Source organism: Sus scrofa, chromosome 5 (assembly GCF_054392235.1).
Source record: "Sus scrofa isolate SSC_HxYL_T2T_F1_AM1 chromosome 5, Sscrofa_HxYL_maternal_Yorkshire_Landrace_v2.0, whole genome shotgun sequence".
Lineage (NCBI taxonomy): Eukaryota > Metazoa > Chordata > Mammalia > Artiodactyla > Suidae > Sus > Sus scrofa.
The window spans coordinates 53248797-53274785 of NC_139387.1; the positions used below are offsets into that span (position 1 = coordinate 53248797).

The 25989-nt window shown below is 37.0% G+C and overlaps 1 protein-coding gene across 9 annotated transcripts in view; it reads right to left on the reverse strand.

Moving 5' to 3' along the window:
• The window catches only part of ARNTL2 (aryl hydrocarbon receptor nuclear translocator like 2), a 195791-nt gene that overhangs the window by 146951 nt on the left and 22851 nt on the right, over window positions 1-25989 (reverse strand). For all 9 annotated transcript variants that reach the window (XR_002344063.2, XR_014803683.1, XM_021092151.2 and 6 more), the window contains exon 2: window positions 6610-6760. Coding sequence is in view for 7 of the 9 variants with exons in the window: in XM_021092151.2 (XP_020947810.1) it covers window positions 6610-6760 (151 nt within the window). In the remaining 2 variants the exon portion in view is untranslated. The remainder of the gene's footprint in view (window positions 1-6609; window positions 6761-25989) is intronic.

A 25989-nucleotide genomic window follows, 5' to 3' on the forward strand; every position in this document is an offset into this window, starting at 1 on the left:
AAACTATATCTAGATTATCTAGATACATACAAAAAATAGCTTTGACTATTTAACTTAGCCATGTTGGGGGGGGGTAGTTAAGGGGAAGAGCATTTATGTAGATCTTTCTGTGTGTTCTATACATATATAAAGTAAACAAAATCCAGATCATGTATAAAATTTTTCAAGTTTTATCTTATTCTCTTAACGCTGTAACATAAATATTTTCCCCTAGCTTCAAATATTCTTGGAGAACATGATTTGAAGTGATTAAACAGTGGCCCATTGATTAACTATACTCTAATTTATTTAATAACTTTCTATTAATAGATATCTCAGTTTTCTAATTCTTCAATATTATAAATAGTATGGCTAATACTATTGTGCTACATGTATTTTTTATTATTCTCCTAGGATAAACCCTAAGACATATAATTTATGGACAACTATTTTAAGGCTCCCGACTCATCTTGCCAAATTTTCTTCTTAGAGGACTCAACAATGATCATTTTCCAGACTTTGAAAAAGGTGGGCCTCTTATTGAACTATTTTATTCAAATAATGAGGTTTTTAATAATATTCATCTGCTTAAAAAAGATAATACATGCTGTTTATAGAAAATTTAATAAAATATATGAAGATACTTACAAATATTCCATGTAAAAAAGGACCACTAAGATCAAAGCTTTAATCAAAGGAGGTTTTCCTTCTCACTGTCTAAATAAATAACTTTAATGATGCTTTATCAAAAATACTTTCTCAGCTTTTGAGAATATTACTATCCCCATTTTACAGATGAAGGAATTGAGGCCCATTAAGTTTAATGACTACTGAAGTTCATAGACCTAATAGGAGACCAGTGAGGCTTACACTCTGTAGGCTGGTGTGTCTTCCTCTATGCCTTGATCATTGTCGGCCCGATCTGTGGTATGAAATTAAACAGCTTCTTTGAAGCAAAAGAGAGGGTCAGATTAAGTGACTTTTTTTTTCTCCCCTTTTCAGCCTGACTTCATACTGAAGGACTAAAACAGAAAATAATTATACAAATGAATAATTTTATTCTTAATGGTCTGGTATTATATATACATCACTTCAATTTCACAAGGTAAAATTTGACTTTTAAGTCATACTTTTGCTTTGATTATATGTGTTCTAACCAATTAACACACTAACGTTGCCTCCTTGGCAAAATCCCAACCTACTGTACTTAAGCAATCCAAATATACTTTGATTTAATGGTCCTTCACAGAAGAGGATATAGGATGATCTTGTTAATCAGACAATTCATCTCTTTGTTTGCAGCATGAAATTAATAAATTTGCTCTTTGTATGTTTCCCCCCCCCCCCCGGCATTTGATCCAGAGTCATAATATTTTTGCTTATGGATTTTAATAAGCTTTCCATTCACAGTACTTAGATGTATTTTCTTAGTGTAGCATCTTAAAATTACAGTCACGTTTTTTTCAAAACACAGGGCAGGCTCTCCTTCAACACTACTTTCACTGCGTTTTGAATGAGATGTCGGCCCTCTTCCTAAAGCAGCCAAAGACAAGTGAAATTGGAAGATAAAATGATCAAAACTTTCTCCTGATTTGCCTATTTCCATGCCTTTCCCTTTGTGAAACTTTCTTCCTTTGGTTTTTGAGATGCCACTCCCACCTCAGGGCCCTGTGGTCTCACATCCTGGGTAGGATTCCCCTCCCCTCTTGGCCTCCTAGTCTTCCCTCTGCATACACTTCCCCCGTAACTGCACCCAAGCCGGTCACTGCACTTGCTCTCCATACATTAATGGTGCCTGAATCTCCATCTCCGGACCAGGCCTTAAGGTCCAGATCCTCCTATCCAACCACCTACTTGAAGATCCCATAAATATCACATTCTCACCGAGCTTATCATCCTCGCCTCCGTCTCAGTGAAAGATACTACCATCCCCCATCTAGGTGTCCATATCAGAAAATCTGATGCATCTTAAATTTCTGCTCTCCTCCATGAATGAGCATGAAATCTTAGCCAATTTTTTTTTCTTTTTATGGCTGCACCTGGGGCATATGGAAGTTCTCAGGTCAGTGGTCAGATCAGAGACGCAGCTGCCACCCTACACAGCTTGCTGGATCCTTAACCCACTGAGGGAGACCCGAGATGGAACCTGCATCCTCCTAGAGACATCAGGTTCTTGATCCACTAAGCCACAACAGGAACTCCTCTGACTTCTAAATGTATCATAATATGTCCCTCCCTTTCCATGTCCTTCCTTCCCTGGCCACTATCCTGGGCCAACACTTAGAAATCCTAGTCTCTCACAATCATCTCTCAGCTATTTTCTCTGTCTGCTGATTTTCCTCCTTCAGCCCATCCTCTATGCTGTTTCCAGAGTAATCCTTTGAAAATATAAATCTGTACCACTTCACACTTACTAGGATAGCTGTATTTATTTATTTATTTATTTATCTACTTATTTATTTATTTATTATTATTATTTTTTTTTTTTTTTTTTTTTGGCCACACCTGTGGCATGTGGAAGTTCCTGAGCCAGGGGTTTAACCTGAACCACAGAAGTGACCTAAGCTGCTGCAGTGACAATGCTGGATCTTTAACCTACTGCACCACAAGAGAACCCCACCTTCTTCTTCTTTTTTAATGGAAAAGAATAAGTGTCAGCAAGGATATGGAAAAATTTCTGGTGGGAATGTAAAATGGTACAGCTACTGTGGAAAATAGTTTGGTGGCTCCTCAAAAACTAAAACAGAATTACCAAAGGAGCCAGCAATTCTACTCACAGGTACATATACCAAAGAAATGAAAACAGGGCTCAGATACTTGACCACCAATGTTCATAGCAGCATTATTACAATAGCCAAAAGGTGGGAAAAACCCAGATGTCCATCAACAAATAAATGCATAAACAAAATATGGTATATACATACAAGAATACTATTCAGCCATAAAAAAGGAGATTCTAATATATGCTATAACATAAATGAAATTTGAAAACATTACACTAAGTGAAATAAGTCAGAGACAAAAGGACAAATATTATGATCCCACTTACTTGAAATATCTAGAACAGACAGATTCTGAGAACTAGAAAGTAGGCTAGAGGTTACCAGGGCCTAAGAGAAAGGGAGGTATGGAGAACTACTATTGAATGGGTACTGCCTTTCTGACTGGGGTGATGAAAAAGTTTTAGAGATAGACAATGGTGATGGTTATACAACATTGTGAATTGTACACTTAAAAGCACTTAAAAGGGAGTTCCTGTCATGGCTCAGTGGTAATGAACCCAACTAGTAACCATAAGGATGTGGGTTTGATCCCTGGCCTTGTTCAGTGGATTAAGGATCTGGCATTGCCATGAGCTGTGAAGTAGGTCACAGATGTATCTCAGATCCCCTGTTTCTGTGGCTGTGGCTTAGGCTGGCAGCTGCAGCTCTGATATGACCCCTAGTCTGGGAACTTGCATGTTCCGGTGAGTGCGGCCCTAAAAAGACAAAAAAAAAAAAAAAAAAAAAAAGTGGTTAAAATGGCAAATTTTATGTTATATATATTTTACTACAACACAAAGTTTTTTAAGTGCAAAGGCAAGTGAAAGTTTTCAAAACATTATCTGATCAGAGACAGGATTAAGACGGCGGAATAGAAGGACAGGAGCTCAGCTTCTCTCATAAAAACAAAATTACAACCAAATGCTGAGCAACCTTCAACCGAATGGACTAGAAACTTTCAAAAAGATATCCTACTCCAGAAGACAAAGAGGAGGCCACATCAAGAGGTAGGAGGGGTGATTATGTGATATAAGCAACCCCATACCTCCCTCTTTCCACAGACTGGAAAGTAACTGTCACAGAGACTCACCCACAGGTGTGAGAGTTCAGAGCCCCACATCAAACGCCCATGCCTGGGAATCTGGCATTGGGAGAAGGAGCCTCCAGAGCATCTGGCATTGAAGGCCAGTGGGGCTTGTGAGCAGGAGCTCCACGGGATTGGGAGAAATGGATACCCCATTCTTGAAAGGTGCCCACAGACTTTCACGTGCACTGGGTCCCAGGGCAAAGCAAAGTCTCCATAGGAATCTGAGTTGGATCTGACTGTAGTTCTTGGAGGATCTCCTCGGAAAACAGGGGGCAACTGTGACTTGTTGTGGGGGAAGAGCATTGGAGGCAAAGTTCTTGGGAATATTAATCAGCATGCCTTTCTCCAGAGGTGGCCATTTTGGGAAAATGTGGCCCCACCCATCAGCCCTGAGAAGCCCCAGGCCAAACAACAATCCAGTTGGGATAACAGCCCCACCCATTAGTAAACAGGCTGCCTAAAGACCCCCCAGGCAGACAGCTACCTCTAATCTCACCCAGAGACAAAGCCCCACCCACCAGAGGGATAGGAATCAGCCCCATCTACAAGTGGACAGGCACCAGTCCGGCCCATCAGGAAGCCTACAGTAAGCCCCCATACCAACTTCAGCCACAAGGGGAGCAGACATCAGAAGTAAGAGAGGCTACAAGTCTATTATCTCTAAAAAGGTCACCACACCAAAAACCTATACAAATGAAAAGACAGAGAACTATAATTCAGATAAGCAAGAAAGAAAAAAACCTAGAAAAACAGCTAAGTGATCAGGAGATTATCAGCTTCCAAGAAAGACTTGAGACTGTTGATGCTGAAGATGATGCAAGACATTGGGAAAAAACTGGAGGCAAAGATTGATAATTTACAGGAAACACTGAGCAAAGAAATACAAGATATAAAACTTGAGCAAGAAGAGATGCAAAATACAATAACTGAAATAAAAAACTCATTAGAAGCAACCAACAGCAGAATACAGGAGGCAGAAGAACAAATAAGCGAGGTGGAGGACAGACCAGTGGAAATCATGGATGTGGAATAGAAAAAAGATTGAAAACAAATGAAGAGAGTCTCAGAGAATTCTGGGACAACAGAAGAAGACAACAGAAGTTAAACACACCAACTTCCATATCATAGGGGTGCCAGAAGGAGAAGAGAGAGAAAGGGACAAAATGTTATCTGACCAAGTTTTTTTCACGGCTTAACATGCTTTCACGTTCCTCATTTTGTTCAAGATAATTTTTGGATTAATTAGTTCAGTAGACTTTCATGGCATAGTCCATGTTTATCCCTCAAGTCTCACAGCTCACCCACCCCCTGGTGCAGCCTCTGCTCTACCGTAACAACTGCTGGTGGTTCCCTGATCAGCGATGAGCTTGCTTTGTACTCTGTGCTTCTGCACAGCTGTGTCTTCTGCCTAAAATACCTTCTTCTGTTCTGAATGGCTCATTTCCATTCTTCATTTAAAACTTAGCTTAAGTCAACATCTCCAGGAAGGAAGGCTTTCCTTCACTTCTGATACCAGTATTCTTTAAATCCCCAACTTTCCCTGTTGCCATAAATACCTAGGGTCCCCTTTACAGCAGTCATCATGATGTATAATAGCTATTTGTATTTTTCCTATTTGTACAAGTTTCTTGTGTCTTACCTGTATGTCTCCCTCCTGGTCTACTGGGTGTCACATAGAAGGTACTCAATAAATGTTTAATGACTACATTCCAGAGAATTTTCATCAGTGATCCTTTTAAAGAATGAGTTCTCCATTCAAAACCAACAGTGCTAACAGTGCTGCAGAAAGGGTGAATCTTCTCATACATTCTTCGTTGTTTAAAAATGTCCAGGGAGTTTCCTGATGGCTCAATAGGTAAGGATCCAGAATTGTCACTGCTGTGGCTTGGGTTACTGCTGTGGCATGGGTTCAATCCCTGGCCTGAGAACTTCTGCATGCATTACCTTGTAATTAAAACTAATGATTTAAAAAGTAATCCTTTTCTAAAGAAGATGTGGTATAAATATAGAATGGAATATTACACAGCCATAAAAATGAATGAAATAATGCCATTTGCAGCTACATGGATGGACCTAGGAATTATCATACTAAGTGAAATAAGTCAGACAGAAAAAGCAAAATATCATATTATATAACATATATCATATAAGTATAACATCATATTGTATGATAAGTATATCATATAACATAAGTATAACATATATAACATAAGTATATCATATTATATAACTTATAGATCATATAAGTATAACATATATCATAATATCATAAAATATGATATTATATAACAAATTTTTATCAAAATATGATATTATATAACTTATGACACAAATAAACTTATCTACAAAACAGAAACAGACTCACAGGCAGAGAGAATAGACTTGTGGTTGCCAAGTGGGAGGAGAAGGGGGAAGGGAAGGACTGAGAGTTTGGGATTAGCAGATGCTAACTATTATATACAGGATGGATAAACAGCAAGGTCCTACTGTATAGCAAAGGGAACTATTTCAATATCCTGGGATAAGCCATCATAGAAAAGAATATGAAAAAGAATATGAAAAAGAATTTGTTCACCTATATTTTTAAGTTTTTAGTTTATATATGAATCACTTTGCTATACACCATAAACACAACATTATAAATCAACTATACTTCAATTAAAAAAACAAGTAATAAAAAGAAACTAAAGGTTTTGTTTTTACAGGTGGAAAAAAAATCATCTTTTTCTTTTTTCCCTAGAGTTGAAGATTTCATGGTGTTAGAGGAACAAACTCACTTACTGAGATGGGTCTGAATCACTCCCTTTTCGTTTTCTTGGAAACTCTGTCACATGTGGCCTGAAGGATCCAATAGCTGTTGGCTTAGTCCATGGGTTCAGATGACTCGAAACCATGGAAGAAATGCACTGGTTCTCTTCAATCAACAGTTTACCTAAGACATAAAATGCAATAAGGCATCTATTTGAAATGTTAATTTTACTTTTTATTCATATTACACATTTTTAAATGGCTTTCTACTTTGACATTTTAAAAATGTCAGCAAGGAGTTCCCATTATGGCTCAGTGGAAACGAATCTGACTAGTATCCATAAGGATGCAGGTTCGATCTGTGACCTCGCTCAGTGGGTTAAGGATCAGCATTGCCTTGAGGTGGTGTAGGTCACAGACATGGCTCAGATCTGACGTTGCTGTGGCTCTGGTGTAGGCCGGCGGCAACAGCTCCAATTCAACCCCTAGTCTGGAAACCTCCATATGCCACAGGTGTAGCCCTAAAAAGACAATCAATAAAAATGTCAGCTAAATAGCAACAAAGAATGAAAGATTAATTACGTATACTCAAATCTTAGAAATATATTTGTTCACCTATATTTTTAAGTTTATTTTCCCCATCTAATTATTAAAAGTATGGGTATTTATAGAAAATATGGGGGAAAAAAAGAAAGAAAGGGGGAAAACCAAATTTCACCAACCAATACTACTATTTAGAAATACTTTTTTTATTTTTTTATTTTTTTTTTATTTATTTATTTTTTTTTTGTCTTTTTTGCTATTTTCTTGGGCCGCTCCCATGGCATATGGAGGTTCCCAGGCTAGGGGTCGAATCAGAGCTGTAGCCACTGGCCTACGCCAGAGCCACAGCAACGCAGGATCCGAGCCACGTCTGCGACCTACACCATAGCTCACGGCAACGCTGGATCCTTAACCCACTGAGCAAGGCCAGGGATCGAACCCGCAACCTCATGGTTCCTAGTCGGATTTGTTAACCACTGAGCCATGACGGGAACTCCTAAAAATACTTTTTTTAGAATTTTTTTCTATAGTTGTTATTGTAGTAACTGAAATCATAGTGTATATTCTGAGTTACATATCATTGTGATAATAACTCTACAGCATTATTATGATTCTTTATAAATTATTCTAATGGCTGCATTATATGCCATCATGCAGCTGTGTCATAACTACTTAACCATTCTTCTGTTATTGGAATCTATATTTGTTTTTCTTTTTTCACCATCGTAAATGCTTTTATCTATGTGTATAACACTTTATCTACTGGTCATTTCTTTTTAACTTCTAGTTATTTCTTTTGGATAGCATCCCAGAAATGAGTTGACAAGGTTAAGGGACATGAAATTTTTTAACCCTGAATTTCTAAATATTACAGTAAAATCCTTTTGGTCTAAAGTGTAGTTTATTAAATGTTTTATAAAATATAAAAATCAGAGTCATTTAACTAAAAATAACTTATAGTTCAAATGTAGGCTTCCCTGAATAACTATATTCTTATATTAAAACTGACCTAGCAAGTTTAAACTTATTTATACCTAGTAACATAGGTTGAAATATATAAACAATATTTACAAGGAGAATGCAATAAATCATCCAGTAAGAGTGGTAGCTTTTTAACACATCTCTGGCAGTAACTGATAGAGTGAGCATTTGAAAATAATAATATACACTAACATGTGGACTAAATATGGCACAAATGAACCTTTCTACAAAACAGAAACAGACTCACAGACATGGAGAACAGATTTGTGGCTGCCAAGGAAGAGGCAGGAGGGAGTGGGATGGACTGGGGGGTTAGTAGATGCAAACTATTACACTTAGAATGGATAAACAATAAGGTCCTTCTGTATAGTACAGGGAACTATATTCATTCTTCTGGGATAGACCATGAGGCTTAAACAAATTTGATATTAAAATTTGACAATGGCAGTACAAGAAAGGGTAACTATAAGTCTATCTCATATAGGAACAAAGATACAAAAATCCTAACAGAATATTAGCAAACAAAATTCAGAATTATATAAAAAGAATAACCCATCATGACCAAGACAATTTTATCCCAGGAATGCAAGGCTTGTTTAATATTGGTAAATTAATTAATATAATTTATCATAATATAATCATAGTGGAAAGATATGATAATCTTAATAGATTCAGAAATATTAATGAAGAAACACTGAAAGCATTCTTTGTTTTTTTCTTTTTGCCTTTTCTAGGGCCACTCCTGCAGCATATGGAGGTTCACAGGCTAGGGGTCTAATCAGAGCTGTAGCCACTGGCCTACACCAGAGCCACAGCAACGCAGGATCTGAGCCGTGTCTGCAACCTACACCACAGCTCATGGCAACGCTGGATCCTTAACTCACTGGGCAAGGCCAGGGATCGAACCCACAACCTCATGGTTGCTAGTTGGATTCATTAATCACTGTGCCATGATGAGAACTCCTGAAAGAATTATTTTTAATAATGAGAAACAAGAACGTCTTTTATCACTACCTCTTCTCAACATTGTATTAGAACACCTGCCAGCGGAATAAGGCCAGAAAACAATATGTGAAGTATAAGAATTGGAAAGGAAGAAAAAAAATATCATTATTAGGAAATAATATGATTGAGGATATAGAGAACCCCAAATTATCAACATATTAATTATTAAAATTAGAGAGTGTATCAAGGTTGGCTGTATGTAAAATCAATACACAAAAATCAACTGCCTTTCTATTCACCAGTAACAAACTATAAGAAAATGATATTTTTATTTTTTTTTTTTTTTTTTTTTTTTTTTTTTTTTTTTTGTTTGTTGTTGTTGTTTGTTGTTGTTGTTGTTGCTATTTCTTGGGCCGCTCCCGCGGCATATGGAGGTTCCCAGGCTAGGGGTCGAATCGGAGCTGCAGCCACCAGCCTATGCCAGAGCCACAGCAACACAGGATCCGAGCCGCGTCTGCAACCTACACCACAGCTCACGGCAACGCCGGATCGTTAACCCACTGAGCAAGGGCAGGGACCGAACCCGCGACCTCATGGTTCCTAGTCGGATTCGTTAACCACTGCGCCACGACAGGAACTCCAGAAAATGATATTTTTAAAAAGTAACTTATAATATAACTTGAAAATATAAGATTACCTACCCATGCACCTACGGTCAACTAATCTATGACAAAGGAGGCAAGAATATACAATGAAGAAAAGACAGTATCTTCAGTAAGTAGTGCTGGGGAAGTTCCAGCCATTGGCACAGCAGAAACTAATCTGACTAAGAACCATGAAGTTGCGGGTTCAATCCCTGGCCTCACTCAGTGGGTTAAGGATCTGGTGTTGTCATGAGCAGTGGTGTAGGCTGCAGTCACAGCTCAGATCCTGAGTTGCTGTGGCTGTGGTGTAGGCCAGCAACTGTAGCTCTGATTAGACCCCTAGCCTGGGAACCTCCATATGCCATGAGTGTGGCCCTGAAATGACCTAAATATAAGACTGTATACTATAAAACTCTTAGAGGAAAACACAGGCTGAACACTCTCTGACATAAACTGCAGTAATATCTTCTCAGAACCATCTCCTAGAGTAAAGAAAATAAAAACAAAAATAAATGGGACTTAATTAAACTTAAAAAAGTTTTTGCACAGCAAAGGAAACCATGAACAAAATGAAGACAACCCACAAAATGGGGGAAAACATTTGCAAATGAAACATCTGACAAGGGATTAATTTCCAAAATATACAAATAATTAATGCAGCTCAAATCAAAAAAACCAAACAACCCAATCAAAAAATGGGCAGAAGATCTAAATAGACATTTCTCCAAAGATGACATACAGAGGCCAAAAAACACATGAAAATATGCTCAACATCACCATTATTAGAGAAACGCAAATCAAAACTACTATGAGGTACCACCTTACACCAGCCAAAATGGCCATCATCAAAATGTCTATAAACAATAAATGCTGGAGAGGGTGTGGAGAAAAGGGGACCCTCTTACATTGTTGGTGGGGATATAAACTGGTACAACCACTAAGGAAAACAGTGTGGAGCTTCCTCAAAAAAACTAAAAATAGAACTACCATAGATACAGCAATCCCACTCCTGGGCATATATACAGAGAAAACTGTACTTTGAAAAGATACATGTATCCCAATGTTCATTGAAGCACTATTTACAATTGCCAAGACTCAGAAACAACCTAAATGTCCACTGACAGAGTAATGGATAAAGAAGATGTGGTACAATATATGCAATGGAATACTACTCAGCCATAAAAAAGAATGAAATAATGCCATTTGCAACAACATAGATTATACTAAGTGAAGTTAGACAGTGAAAGACAAACATCATATGATATCACTTATATATAGAACCTAAAAAAATGATACAAATGAACTTATTTGCAGAACAGAAACAGACTCACAAACTTTGAAAACAAACTTATGGTTACCAAAGTGGACAGGTGGTTTGCAGGAAGGGATAGCCTGGGGGTTTGGGATTGGCATATGCACACTGAGGTATATGGAATGACTTGCCAACTGGGACTGACTGTATAGCACAGGGAACTCCACCCAATATCCTGTGATAATCTATATGGGAAAAGAATCTGAAAAAGAATAGATAGGTGTATCTATATAACTGAATCATTTGCTGTACAGCAGAAATGATCACAACACTGTAAAACAACTATACTTCAATAAAACTTTAAAAAATGGAAAAATAAATAAGAGTACCTAAACTACATATATGAATAAATGTATAAACTAATAAAAATGTATAAGGTCTTGGGGGAGAAAATTATAAAAATTTATTTACATTAAAAAGATTCAAATAAATGGAAAGTATATCATGCTGACGGATACTATCAGCATGATATATCATCTAATGGCTACAAAGCCTTACTATCATAAAGATGTGTAATTCCAGGAGTTCCCATTGTGGCGCAGTGGTTAACGAATCCGACTAGGAACTATGAGGTTGCGGGTTCGATCCCTGCCCTTGCTCAGTGGGTTAACGATCTGGCATCGCCGTGAGCTGTGGTGTGGGTTGCAGCCTCGGGCTCGGATCCTGCGTTGCTGTGGCTCTGGCGTAGGCCAGGTGGCTACAGCTCCAATTCGACCCCTAGCCTGGGAACCTCCATAAGCTGTGGGAACGGCCCAAGAAATAGCAAAAAGACAAAAAAAAAAAAGATGTGTAATTCCTATAAAAACATTCTTTTTTAGGGTGGAACTTTCCAAGCAGAATATAAAATGTATATGGAAGTTATGAGTTATGAACAGCCAAGGGAAATGTGGTAGAACTTGACCTCTCATATATCAGGACATTATAAAGCTATAGTATTAAGACAGTGTGGTGGAGTTCCCGTCGTGGCGCAGTGGTTAACGAATTCGACTAGGAACCATGAGGTTGCGGGTTCGGTCCCTGCCCTTCCTCAGTGGGTTAAGGATCTGGCGTTGCTGTGAGCTGTGGTGTGGGTTGCAGCTGCAGGCTCGGATCCTGCGTTGCTGTGGCTTTGGCGTAGGCCGGTGGCTACAGCTCAGATTGGACCCCTAGCCTGGGAACCTCCATATGCTGCGGGAGCGGCCCAAAGAAATAGCAAAAAGACAAAAAAAAAAAAAAAAAAGACAGTGTGGTATTTGTGTAGAGACAGACAAACCAAAGGAAAAGCACAGAGAGCCCAAACATGTAAATATGGACATTAGCTAAATGTCAGAGGTGGAATTTCAGATCACTGTGAGGAGACCAGCTTTTTGATAAGTATTCCTGGGCCAATTGATTTTCTCTATGGAAAAGAATAAAACCAGACCCCCTTCCTACCTTATGCCAAATATAAAAACCAAGCCAAATATAAAAATTCAATTCAAATGGATTAAAGATCTAAACATAAAAGGCCAAAATTAACAGAGATTACTCTGAAGGAGAGAGAATATCCTTATGTTACTGGTGTAGAAAGAATTTCCCCAACTATAAAAAACAATGAAGGAAAAGATGGATCAATTTGATCTTCTTAAAATGAAGTTAAAGTTGATTAAAAACACCATAAAGAAAATGAAACCACAAGCCACAGACTGGGGGAAGATGTTTGTTACACATATAAACAATAAAGGGTTACTATCTAGACCATATAAAGAATGTCTTTGCGTCAATAAGAAAAAGACCAACACAACCAACTGAGTATAAAACTGGATAAAAGACTTTAATGGACATCTCATAAAAGAAATTCCAATTGGAGTTCCCATCATGGCTCAGAGGTAACAAACCTATTATCCATGAGGATGCGGGTTCAATCCCTGGCCTCACTCAGTGGATTAAGGATTCAATGTTGCCATGAGCTGTGGTGTAAGTCACAAATGCAGCTCAGATCCCATGTTGCTGTGGCTGTGATTTGACCCCAAGCCCAGGAACTTCCACATGGGTGTGGCCCTAAAAAGACAAGACAAAAAAAAAGGGGGGGGGAGGGGAGGAAGAAAAAGAGAGAGAGAGGGAGAAAGGAAGAAAGAAATTCCAATTACAAAATTACAAAAATGAAAAGATAATCTCATTAGTAATTAGGAGAAGCTAAAGTAAACTTGTAGCGATATACTACATACCATCTAATGGCTACAAGTGAAAAGTTTGACGATACTAAGTGCAAGTGAGGTTTCAGAACAACGGGAATGGAAAGAAAATAATCTGGAAAGAAAATTGCTACAACCCCTTTGGAAACCATTTTTACATTACCTAATAAAGTCAAACACATGCAAATAGCATTTTATTCCTAGGTATATGAAGATACTTTTAATATATCTTAGGAGACATTTATAAGAAATGCATTCACAGCATTGCTTGTAATTGAATAGAAATTAATGAGAAAACTGGAAACTTTAATTTCTATCAACAGATGAATAAATTGTTTAGTCACTGAAGGAATACTAAGAGTAGTAGAAATGATGAAGTGCTGATGTACGCAGCAATGGATGCATCTCAAAACAATAATGCTAGGCAAAAGAAGTCACAGCCAACAGTACATGTTTTTAAGGAATTGTATAAAGTTCTAAATGTAACAGTGTACATCTACCCACCCCAAACTCCCCATCCATCTCACTCAATCCCCACTCCCCCTTGGTAAACTCTATATCTGTGAGTCTGTTTCTGTTTTGTGAATAGGTTCATTCATACCATATTTTAGATTCTATATATAAGTGATATCATATAGTATTTGTCTTCCTCTTTCTGACCTCCTTCACTTGGTATGAGAATCTCTAGTTGCATCCATGTTGCTGCAAATGGCATTATTTTGTTGTTTTTTATGGCTGAGTAGTATTCCACTGTACATATGTATCACATCTCCTTAATCTAGTCATCTGTTGATGGATAAGTAATGAGGTCCTACTGTACAGCACAGGGAACTACATCCAATCTCCTGGGATAGAAGATGATGGAAGATAGTATGAGAAAAAGAATGTATATATATGTATGACTGGGTCACTATGCTGTACAGTAGAAATTGGCACAACATTTAAATTAACTATATTTTAATAAAAAATAAAAGATACAGTCAAAAAACTATATACAGTTCAGAAATAGGTAAAATTAATATGTTTTTAGTGACAACTACATAGCTTACCTCACCATACAGAAAGGAAAGGGAATATTTAACACAAAGTTAGAATTCTCTTTGGGAGGAGAAAGGGGTTGAGATCAGTAAGGAACCCATAGGTACTTCTAAGGAATTGAGGTTCTACTTCTTATCCTGGTTCTACTTCCTGAACTCACAGGAAATTTTATTTTCATCCTTTAAACTATATACATGCTTTTTACAATCCTCTGTAAGTGTAATAGATCTCACAATAAAGAAGTGTGGAGAATAATTTTACCAATGATCATTGGGAACAAAGATTCTAATTGACTGTGTCCCAAGACACTCTTCATGGGACCAATTTGGGATCACCAGAGATAGCATGAGATTAATTATGGTTTTAGCTCCTAGACTTTGCTCTTAACAGATACATCTGTCTCCAGAGAAAAATGTGGAGAAATTACTTATATTAAATAGCAGATCTATAAGAAAAATTCTCTGGTCTAGGTAATACAAGACCCTTCCCATCTTCCTCCCACCCCCCAGCACACACTCAGGCAAGTAAACTCTTGCCCTCATATAAGTTCAAAACAGAACTAAAATGAAGATTTCTTTTTCCCTCTCATCCTAGGAGGCATGATCTCCACATATTTCAATCCTACTTCTTTGTTAACCTTGAAAATAAAAAATGGACGATCTTAAATCAGGCAGAATAATATCCTTCTCTTCACAAAATTGAAATCTGAAAATTTTAAGGGTCTTTATGTTCCTGAAAGTGTAGGGGAGTATTGCCCCATAATTAGCTATGTTCTATCATTTGGTTATGTCAGTAGAAGTATATTCAAAACAGGGCTTTCTAAAAAACAAAAGGAAAAGATAGGTTAGTGGGAATAAGTAGTTCTGGATGAAAGGATCTGTTCTTTGGAAAAAATTCAAGTAATGGATTTTTATTTGGGAGATGACTCACAACTTAAAGAATAAAGCTTTCATTTTTAACTTTCCAGTTTACTTGACTTTTCAGCCTCCGCATATACTCATAGAAGATGAGACCATGTGTTAAGAACTGAAGTTTAACTCCGCTTTTAGATAACTCATTTTGGAGGTTTATGATTGAATATTTTGGTGGTGTCTTTCCTCCCCAAATTGGGTCACTTCTCAATGGCGAATGTAATCCATGTTATTTAAGATTCAGTGACATAACAGAATTTAGACAGGAAAAAAGATATTGGGATTATCTCTTGGAAAAGAAGTCTTTGGTTTTGTTTTATTCTTTTTCCTTTCTTTTCTTTTTTTTTTTTAGGGCTGCACCTATGGCATATGGAAGTTTCCAGGCTAGGGGTTAAATCAGAGCTGCAGCTGCCAGCCTAGGCCACAGCCACAGCCACAGGCACACCAGATCTGAGCTCCATCTGCAAACTCTCCCACAGCTCACAGCCACACCAGATCCTTAATGTGGTTTTATTTTAAATGAGATCCACAATGAATATCACTCCACTCTACATGCATCTCCCTGGGGATGGTAATCAACCTAACAATGTTTGACAGAGGAGTTCCCCATTGTGGCTCAGCAGTAATGAATCTGACTAGTATCCATGAGGATTCAGGTTTGATTCCTGGCCTTGCTCAGTAGGTTAAGTGTCTGGCATTGTCATGAGCTGCGATGTCAGCAGCTGCAGTGCTGACTACACCCCTAGCCTGGGAACCTCCATATGCCACAGGTGCAGCCCTAAAAAAAAAAAAAAAAAAAGTATTTAGGATCATCTCCCTAAGCATGGAAATAAATTGTGGAAAATGAACAGCTGCTAGGGAACCATAGCAGGGGAGACCAAGAGCCACTTGGTTTAGGCCTTATTTACGAAGCAGTTCAAATTTAAATTTTTATATTATGCTTGTAAGAGAATATATATATATATACACACATCCATACACACATGCACAAACATTCACATGAGTGCAATGGCAGGATGGAAAAAATATTTAAAAAATTTTTTGTCCCATTACCTAATTTCATTGCCAGTGTGCTCTAGGTTAAAATGTATATAAAACTTAAATTATTCCATGAACAATTAAAAACAAATTGTTCAGGAGTTCCTGTCGTGGCTCAGTGGAAACAAATCCAACTAGGAACCATGAGGTTGTGGGTTCGATCCTTGGCCTTGCTCAGTGGGTTAAGGATCCGGCATTGCTGTGAGCTATGGTGTAGGTCAAGATGCAGCTTGGATATGGCGTTGCTGTGGCTCTGGCGTAGGCTGGCAGCTACAGCTCAGATTGGACCTCTAGCTTGGGAACTTCTATATGCCGCGGGTGCGGCCCTAAAAAGACAAAAGACAAAAAAAAAAAAAATGTTCAATATAAACATTTAAATTACTTCCTTAAAAAATAGAAGTGGCCTTTGCTTCTTAACTTCTGAGAGTCCATGCCTAGAACATCTTTTTAGTCTGGTCCACCTCCCTCATATAAACTGTTTGTTTCCCACCTCTCCCCTTTGGGCGAATCATTAACATATCTGAGCTTGTTTCTTTAAGAGGGAAATAATTCCTACAAATCTCATGGTTTCTCTTTGGAATCAAATAAAGTAATATATCTGAAATCTATCTGAAAAACAAAAGTTACTGATGAGTAACTAGTCCAGCAAGAGAGTTCATTGTTTTTGTTTTGCTTTGTGTTTTGTTTTCCAAAGGAAATTTTTATAATGAAGTATAGGTGATGTACAGTATTATGATACAGTGATTCACAATTTTAAAGGTTATATTTCATTTATAGTTATTATCAAATATTGGCTATATTCCCTGTGTTGTACAATATATCACTGCAGCTTATTTAATGCATAATAGTTTGTACCTCTTAACACCCTACCTTATAATGCCTCTCTGCTTCTTTTTTGTTACAGTCATTAGTTTGGTTTGTTTTTTCTTTTTTTTCTGGCTGTGCCCGTGACATGCAGAAATTCCCAGGCCAGGCATCGAACCCATGACACAGAAGTAACCTGAGCCACAGCAGTGACAATGCAAGATCCTTAACCTGCTGAGCCACTAGGGAACTCCTTGTTATATTTTTTTGGTTCCACACATAAGTGATATCATAGAGCACTTGATGTTCTCTGTCTGACTTATTTCATTTACCATAAGACCCTCCAAATCTGTCCAGGTTGCTCCAAAGGGCAAATTCCATTCTTTTTTACGGCTGAGTAGTATTTCATTGTATAGATCTTACCATATCTTCTATATTCATTCATCTCTTGATAGACATTTAGATTGCTTCTTGATAACTGGGGTCCATGTATCTTTTTGAATCAGTGTCTTTGTTTTTTCAGATATATACTCAGGAGTGGAATTGCCAGGTCATAGGGTAATTCTATTTTTAGCTTTTTGAGAAAACTCCATACTGTTTTCCATAGTAACTACACTGATGTGCATTCCCACCAACAGTGTAGAAGGGTTTCCTTTTCTCCACATTCTTGCCAACATTTGTTATCTTTGTTCTTTTTGATGACAGCCATTCTGACAGGTATGAGATGGTATCTGATTGTGATTTTGATTTTCATTTCCCTGATGATAAATGATGTTGAGTATCTTTATATGTGCCTGTTGGCCATCTGCATGTTCTCTTTGGAAAAATGTCTATTCAAATCTTCTGTGTACATTACAATTAGATTTTTTTCCCCACCCTTTGTTCTGTTGCAACATGAGTATCTAGACAAAGTTCTCAATGCTATTCAGCAGGATCTCCTTGTAAATCTAGTCTAAGTTGTGTCTGATAAGCCCAAGCTCCTGATCCCTCCCACTCCCTCCCCCTCCCACTCCCATCACGCAACCACAAGTCTCTTCTCCAAGTCCATGATTTTCTTTTCTGAGGAGATGTTCATTTGTGCTGGATATTAGATTCCAGTTATAAGTGATATCATACAGTATTTGTCTTTGTCTTTCTGGCTCATTTCACTCAGGATGAGAGTCTCTAGTTCCATCCATGTTGCTGCAAATGGCATTATGTCATTCTTTTTTATGGCTGAGTAGTATTCCATTGTGTATATATACCACCTCTTCCGAATCCAATCATCTGTTGATGGACATTTGGGTTGTTTCCATGTCCTGGCTATTGTGAATAGTGCTGCAATGAACATGCGGGTGCACATGTCTCTTTTAAGTAGAGTTTTGTCCAGATAGATGCCCAAGAGTGGGATTGCGGGGTCATATGGAAGTTCTATGTATAGATTTCTAAGGTATCTCCAAACTGTTCTCCATAGTGGCTGTACCAGTTTCCATTCCCACCGACAGTGCAGGAGGGTTCCCTTTTCTCCACAGCCCCTCCAGCACTTGTTATTTGTGGATTTATTAATGATGGCCATTCTGACTGGTGTGAGGTGGTATCTCATGGTAGTTTTGATTTGCATTTCTCTTATAATCAGCGATGTTGAGCATTTTTTCATGTGTTTGTTGGCCATCTGTATATCTTCCTTGGAGAAATGTCTATTCAGATCATTTGCCCATTTTTCCATTGATTGATTGGCTTTTTTGCTGTTGGGAATTTTTTAATTACTGATTCAATTTCAGTGTTGGTAATTGGCCAGTTCATATTGTGTATTTCTTTTGGGTTTAGTCTTGGAAGATTGCAACTTTCTAAGAATTTGTCCAATTCTTCTATGTTGTCCATTTTATTGGCATATATTGTTCTTAGAAATCGCTTATGATCTTTTGTATTTCTGTGGTATCATTTGTAATTTCCCCTTTTTCTGATTTTATTGCTTTGGGCCCCCTCCCTTTTTCCCCAGATGAATGTGGCTAATGATTTATCTTTTTTTAAATCTTTTCAGAGAACAACCTTTTAATTTCATTGATCTCTTCTATTGTTTTCTTAGTCTCTATTTCATTTATTTCTGCTCTGATTTTTATAATTTCATTCCTTCTACCAACTTTGGATTTTGTTTGTAATTTTTCTCTTGTTCTTTTGGGTGTAAGGTTGGGTTGTTTATTTGAGATTTTTCTCCTTTGCTGAGGTAGGCTTGTATTACCATAAACTTCCCTCTTACAACTGCTTTTGCTGCATCTTACAGGTTTTGGATTGCCATGTTTTTGTTTTCATTTGTCTCCAGGTATTTTTTTTTTAATTTCCTCTTTTACTTCTTCAATGATCCCTTGGTTGTTTAGTAGCATATTATTTAGCATCCTTGTGTTTGTGTTTTTTGTTTTTTTTTTCCTTGTAGTTGATTTCCAGTCTTAGAGCATCATGGTCAGAAAAGATGCTTGATGTGATTTCAATTCTCTTAAATTTACTGAGGCTTGTTTTGAGGCCTTGCCTGTGATGTATCCTGGAGAATATTCCAAGTGCACTTGAAAAGAATGTGCATTCTGCTGCTTTTGGATGGAATGCTCTATAAATATCAATAAAGTCCATCTGATCTAAAGTGTCATTTACAGCCAATGTTTCATTATTGATTTTCTGTCTGGATAATCTGTTCATTGACGTAGTGGGGTGTTAAAGTCCACTATTATTATTGTGTTCCTGTCAATTTCTCTTTTTATGCCCATTCATATTTGTCTTATGTATTTAGGTACTCCTATGTTAGTTACATATATATTTACAATTGTTCTATCTTCTTCTTGAATTGATCCCTTGATCATTATATAGTGTCCTTCTTTGTCTCTTGAAAGTCTTTATTTTACAGTCTATTTTGTCTAATATAAGTATTGCTACTCCATATTTCTTTCCTTTTCCATTTGAACAAAATACCTCTTTCCAGCCTCTCATTTTCAGTTGGTATGTGTCTTTAGATCTGGATTTTAGATCTAACTTTTAAAAAATCCATTTAGTCACTTCATGTCTTTTGATTGAAGCATGAGGTCCATTTACATTTAAGGTAATTATTGATATGTTCTTATTGATATTTAGCTAATTGTTTGGGTGTTGTTTTTATATTTTTTTTTATTTTTCTTTTGTCCTTATCTCCTGTGATTTGATGACTAAAATGTCATGTTTGGATTTCTTTTTCTTTTTGTGTGTGTATATCTAGTATAGGTTTTCTGTCTGTGCGTATCATGAGGTTATTATATAACTACCTGCCTAGCTAGCTATGATTGCTTTAAGTTGCTGATCTATTAATTCAAATGCATTTTAAAAACTCTACATTTGTACTCTCCTACCCTCATAATTAATGTTTTTGATATAATATTTTACATCAAATTATTTTGTGAATCCCTTGATTGCTTATAGATGATTTTACTACTTTCGTCTTTTAATCTTTCTACTAGCTTTGTGCATGGACGATTTCCTACCTTTACTCTGTGTTTGACTTTACTGGTAAGATTTTTTCACTTCATAATTTTTATGTTTCTAGCTGTGGCCTTTTCTTCTTACATAGAGAATTTCCCTTAACATTTCTTATAAAGCTGGTTTAAACTCTTTTAGCTTTTGCTTGCCTATAAAGCTTTTGATCTCTCAACCAAATCTGAACAAGAGCCTTGCTGGGTAGAATATTCTTGGTTTTATGTTTTTCCCCTTTCATCACTTTAAATATATCATGCCACTCCTTTCCAGCCTTCAGGGTTTGTGCTGAAAAGTCATCTGATAGCTTTATGGCAATTCCCTTTTATATTATTTGTTGCTTTTCCCTTCCCTTGATTTTAATATTCTCTCTTTATCTTTAATTTTCCTCATTTTAATTACAACACATCTTGGTGTGTTCCTCTTCTGTTAGTCCTGTATGGGACTCTACTTCATGGATTTGGATGACTGTTTCCTTTCCCAGGTTAAGGAAGTTTTCAGCTATTATGTCTTCAAATATGTTCCCATCTGCTTTCTCTCTCTTCTCCTAAAATGTGAATATTAGTGTGCTTGACGTTGTTCCAGAGGTCTCTTAAAAACTGTGCTCATTTTATTTCATTCAGAGAGAGTCTATTGTTGATGAACCACTGTGTATGCCTAAGGTGTCAGTCAAGAAAAGGCACTGGGTGAAATGCCTTTGAATCTTCTTTAATTAAAAAAGTTAAACTTTTGGGAGTTCCTGTCATGGCTCAGTTGTTAACGAACCTGACTAGGATCCACAAGGACGCAGGTTCAATCCCTGGCCTCGCTTAGTGTGTTAAGGGTCTGGCATTGCTGTGAGCTATGGTGTAGTTTGCAGATGCAGCTAGGATCCTGTGTTGCTGTGGCCATAACATAGGGTGGCAGCTGCAGCTCCAATTTGACCCAAGCCTGGGAACTTTCATATGCCATGGGTGTGGCTCTCAAAAAGCAATAAATAAATTAATTAAACTTTTAATTTTGAAATAATTTCTGACTTGTAAAAAAAAAATACAATTTCCATATATGCTTCAATCAGCTTTCCCAAATGGCAGTGTTTTACTTAACTTCAGAGTAATTATCAAGACCAGGAAATTAACACTGATATAGTATTATTATTTAATTTATACACCTTATTCAAATTTTGCCAATTTTCCCCCTTATGACATTTTGCTGGTCCAGCATACAACCCAGGATCATTTGATACATTTAAGTGTCTATTTCGTAGTCTTAATTTTCTTTAAATATCCTGTTACCTTTTGTCTTTCCTGAGATTTCTGAAGGGTATGGGCAGGTATTATATAGAAGGTCTCGTCTGTTATTCCCCCATGACTAAATTCAGAGTATGTATTTTTGTAAAGAATACCACAGAAGTGATTCTGTGTCCTTCCCAGTGATATATGCTTTCACTTTAAATTTATTGCTTTTGGTGCCATTTGTTGCTTCATTAAGATCTTATTCTTCAAGATTCCAAATGGTATTCACCTCATGGAATCAACAGAAGGATAGGCAAGGAAAGATTTATGGGATTCTCTTTAAGGCTGAAAGCTCCAACACTGGAAAGCTTTGACCATGTCATCTTTTTAGCTCCAAATCTTAAATCTTAACGCAGTGCCTGACACAAGGTGTTTAAAGTTTGTTGAAGAAATGAATTACATTTCATTTCACTACCCCCAGACATTCAAAAGAGAATATGAAAGAGATGTGAAATCAGAACCCCCAGATTCACCTATTTGGGCTGCTGGGAATGAAATTCCCACAAGGAATATGCAATTCCCCAATGCACCTACTTCACAAACAGGGAGGCCTACTCCCTACTATTACTTCACTCTTACCACTTTCTCCCACAGAAGGAAAAATACACCCAATTGTCTACTGGAAAAAAGGCACTATGTGGTTTGGGATTTAGCTTTATATAATAATAAGCAGTTGCTATTTCACAGGTTGTGCTAATGCCTTATAGTGGAAACAAAATACTGTTTCTTACCACTAACAAATGACTATAAGATACTTAGTCACATAATAGAAATAAAGTGCTAATTTACACTATTCAAGAAAAATACCATCTCCTGCTCTCTCACTCTCTCTTTCTATATATATATATATATATATATATATATATATATATAATTGTATATATATAAAAATTATGAAAAAAATTTTTTTCAGGAGAGTTAAAAATATGGTATTAATCACATACACTCCAAAAAATAAAACACTTAGGAATAAACCTGACCAAGGAGGTTAAATACTTAAATGCTAAGAACTATAAAACACTAATCAAAGAAATTGAATAGGATTCAAAGAAATGGAAAGATAACCCAGGCTCTCGGATTGGAAGAATTAATATTGTTAAAATGGCCATACCACCCAAAGCAATCTACAGATTTAATGCAATCAGTATCAAATTACCCATGATGTTCTTCATAGAACTAGAGCAAATAACCTGAAATTTTATATGAACCACAAAAGACCCAGAACTGCCTGGGTCTTTTATGGTTCCATATTTCAATCCTGAGGAAAAAGAACAAAACTAGAAGCATAACCTTCCCAGAATCCAGGCAATACTACAAAGCTATAGTAATCAAAACAGTGTGGTATTGGCACAAGAACAGATATACAGATCAATGAAACAGAATAGAGGGCCCAGAAATAAATTCAGACACCATAGTCAATTAGTCTGGATTATATGATAGAGAAAAGACAGTCTCTTCAGTAAGTGGTGATTGGATAGCTGCATGTAAATCAATGAAGTTAGAACATACCCTCATATCATGCACAAAAATAAGCTCGAAATGTCTTTAAGACTTAAACATAAGATGAGACACCATAAAACTCCTAGAAGAGATCATAGGTAAAACATTCTCTGACATAAATCATACCAATGTTTTCTTAGGTCATTCGTCCAAGGCAACAGAAATAAAAACAAAAACAAACAAATGGGATCTAATCAAAATTACAAGCTTTTGCAGAGCAAAGGATATCATTAAAAAAAAAACTGAAAACACAGCCTACAAAATGGGAGAAAATATTTGCCAACAACGCAACCGACAAGGGCTTAATTTCCAAAATATACAAACAACTCACACAACTGAACAACAACAGCAAAAACCCAATTGAAAAATGGACAGAAAACCTAGATAGACACTTCTCCAAAGAAGACATGTGGGTGATCAGTAGGTACATGAAAAGATGCTCAACATCACTAATTATTAGATAAATGCAAATTAAAACTATAATAAGGTACCACCTCATGCTGGTCAGAATGGCCATCATTAAAAAGTATACAAATAACAAATGTTGGAGATGCTGTGAAGAAAAGGGAACCCTCTGACACTGTTGGTAGGAATGTAAATTGGTGCAACCACTATGAAAAACAATATGGAGTTTCCTCAGAAAAAGAGGATTACCATATGATCCAGCAATCCCACTTCTGGGCATATATCTGAACAAAATTAAAATTCAAAAAGATACATGCAACCCTATGTTCATAGCAGCACTATTTCCAATAGCCAAGATATGGAAGCAACCTAAATGTACATCAACAGATGAATAGATAAAGAAGACGTGTGTGTGTGTGTGTGTGTGTATAAATAAATAAACATACACACACATACACACATATATATATATGTATATAGTCGAATATTACTCAGCCATAAAAAAGAATGGAATAATGCCATTTGCAACAACATAGATGCAATTACAGATTATCATACTAACTGAGGAAAATCAGAAAGATAAAAATACCATATGATATCACTTATATGTAGAAACTAAAATATGGTACAAATTAACGTATCTACAAAATAGAAACAGACTCACAGACATAGAGAACAGATTTGTGGTTGCCAAGGGGAAGAGGGGTGGAGGAGGGATGGATTAGGAGTTTGAGTTTAGTAGAATGGATAAAAAACAAGGTCCTATTGTATGGCACAGGGAACTATATTCAGTATCCTGGGATAAACCTTAATGGAAAATAATATAAAAAAGAATGTATATATGTGCACAACTGAGTCACTTCCCTCTACAGCAGAAATTAATGTAACACTGTAAGTCAACTATACCTCAATAAAAAATAAATTTTACAAAATATTGTATTACTTCACAATATGTATTGAGTTTAATCCAGGTGGGGGATATATCTAAAAGGGTTAAGATTTACTACCTTCCCTTTAAGAAGCTTATAATTCTGAATATATTTTTGCATATGCAGGTGCACAGATACAGAAACCAAATACAGATGCAGTCACAACTAGATGGAGGTAGAGGTTTATGAGTTCATGCTGCAAGAACACAGTGAGAAAGGCACTTAATTCTGTTTTAGGGGAGGGAGTGATATTTTAAAGAATTTTGGGGTATCAGGCTAAGAAAACACCATAAACAGGAGGCAAAACAAATCCATTGAGTAAAATTCTACGCTGTCATTAAAAATGACATTTAGGGAGTTCCTGTTGTGGCGCAGTGGAAACGAATCCGACTAGGAACCATGAGGGTGCAGGTTAAATCCCTGGCCTCACTCAGTGGGTTAAGGATCTGGCATTGCCGTGAGCTGTGGTGTGCTTCACAGACATGGCTCGGATCTGGCATTGCTGTGGTTCTGGCTGGCAGCTGTAGCTCTGATTCAACCCCTAGCCTGGGAACCTCCATATGCCACCGTGTAACCCTAAAAGCAAAAAAAAAAAAAAAAAAAAAAAAAAAAAAAGACATTTAGGTATTAAATCCGGAAAACATATCAAAGTCAGGTGTTAGAAAATTTATTTGCTGATATTATTCTGACCAGAAAAACTGGACTTTTTCAAAACAAATTTTACCTTCTCACACATGAAACAAAATGCACACTAAACTGACAGAACACCCATCTGACCAGAAACCAGATGCCTAGATCATCGTGCATCATCCAGAAATGCAGATTACCTAGAAAATTCAAAATAAGAATGAGGTTTAGATGTACTGATATTTCATGAAAGTCCTTCAAGATTTATTTATCCATAAATCCTTACTATACTTAGAAAAGGCAGGAGCAAGTAACACCTCGCATGATTATCTTTCCCGAGTTTCAATCCAAACAGCTAAATGAACCCTGAAGAAGAGCATATATTTAGCCAGATTGCTCTTAACGGAAGCCAGCAAAATATCTCCCTCCAAATGGGGGTTCTTAAGGGGTGTTGAGATACAGGAGCCTAATTATGTATCTTTCCAAATTTCCATTTGTTCTCTTAGTCAGGACTTGTCAACAGAACTTTCACACTTCAAACACCCCTACTCTTTGTGAGAGGTACTCAATTTCAGGCCCCAATTTGTGCCTTCATATTCTGGAAGAATTGAGCCTGTGATTCAACCCGCTGCATGTGCAAATTCCCAGGCTAGGGGTGAAATTGGAGCTGCAGTTGCAAGTGTTTGCAAACTACACCACAGCTCATGGCAATGCCAGATCCTTAACCTATGGAGTAAGGCCAGGGATCAAACCCACATCCTCATGGATACTGGTTGGATTTGTTACCACTGAGCCACAGCGGGAACTCCATGGGAAGAGCTATGACATCCAAGAGTCCATA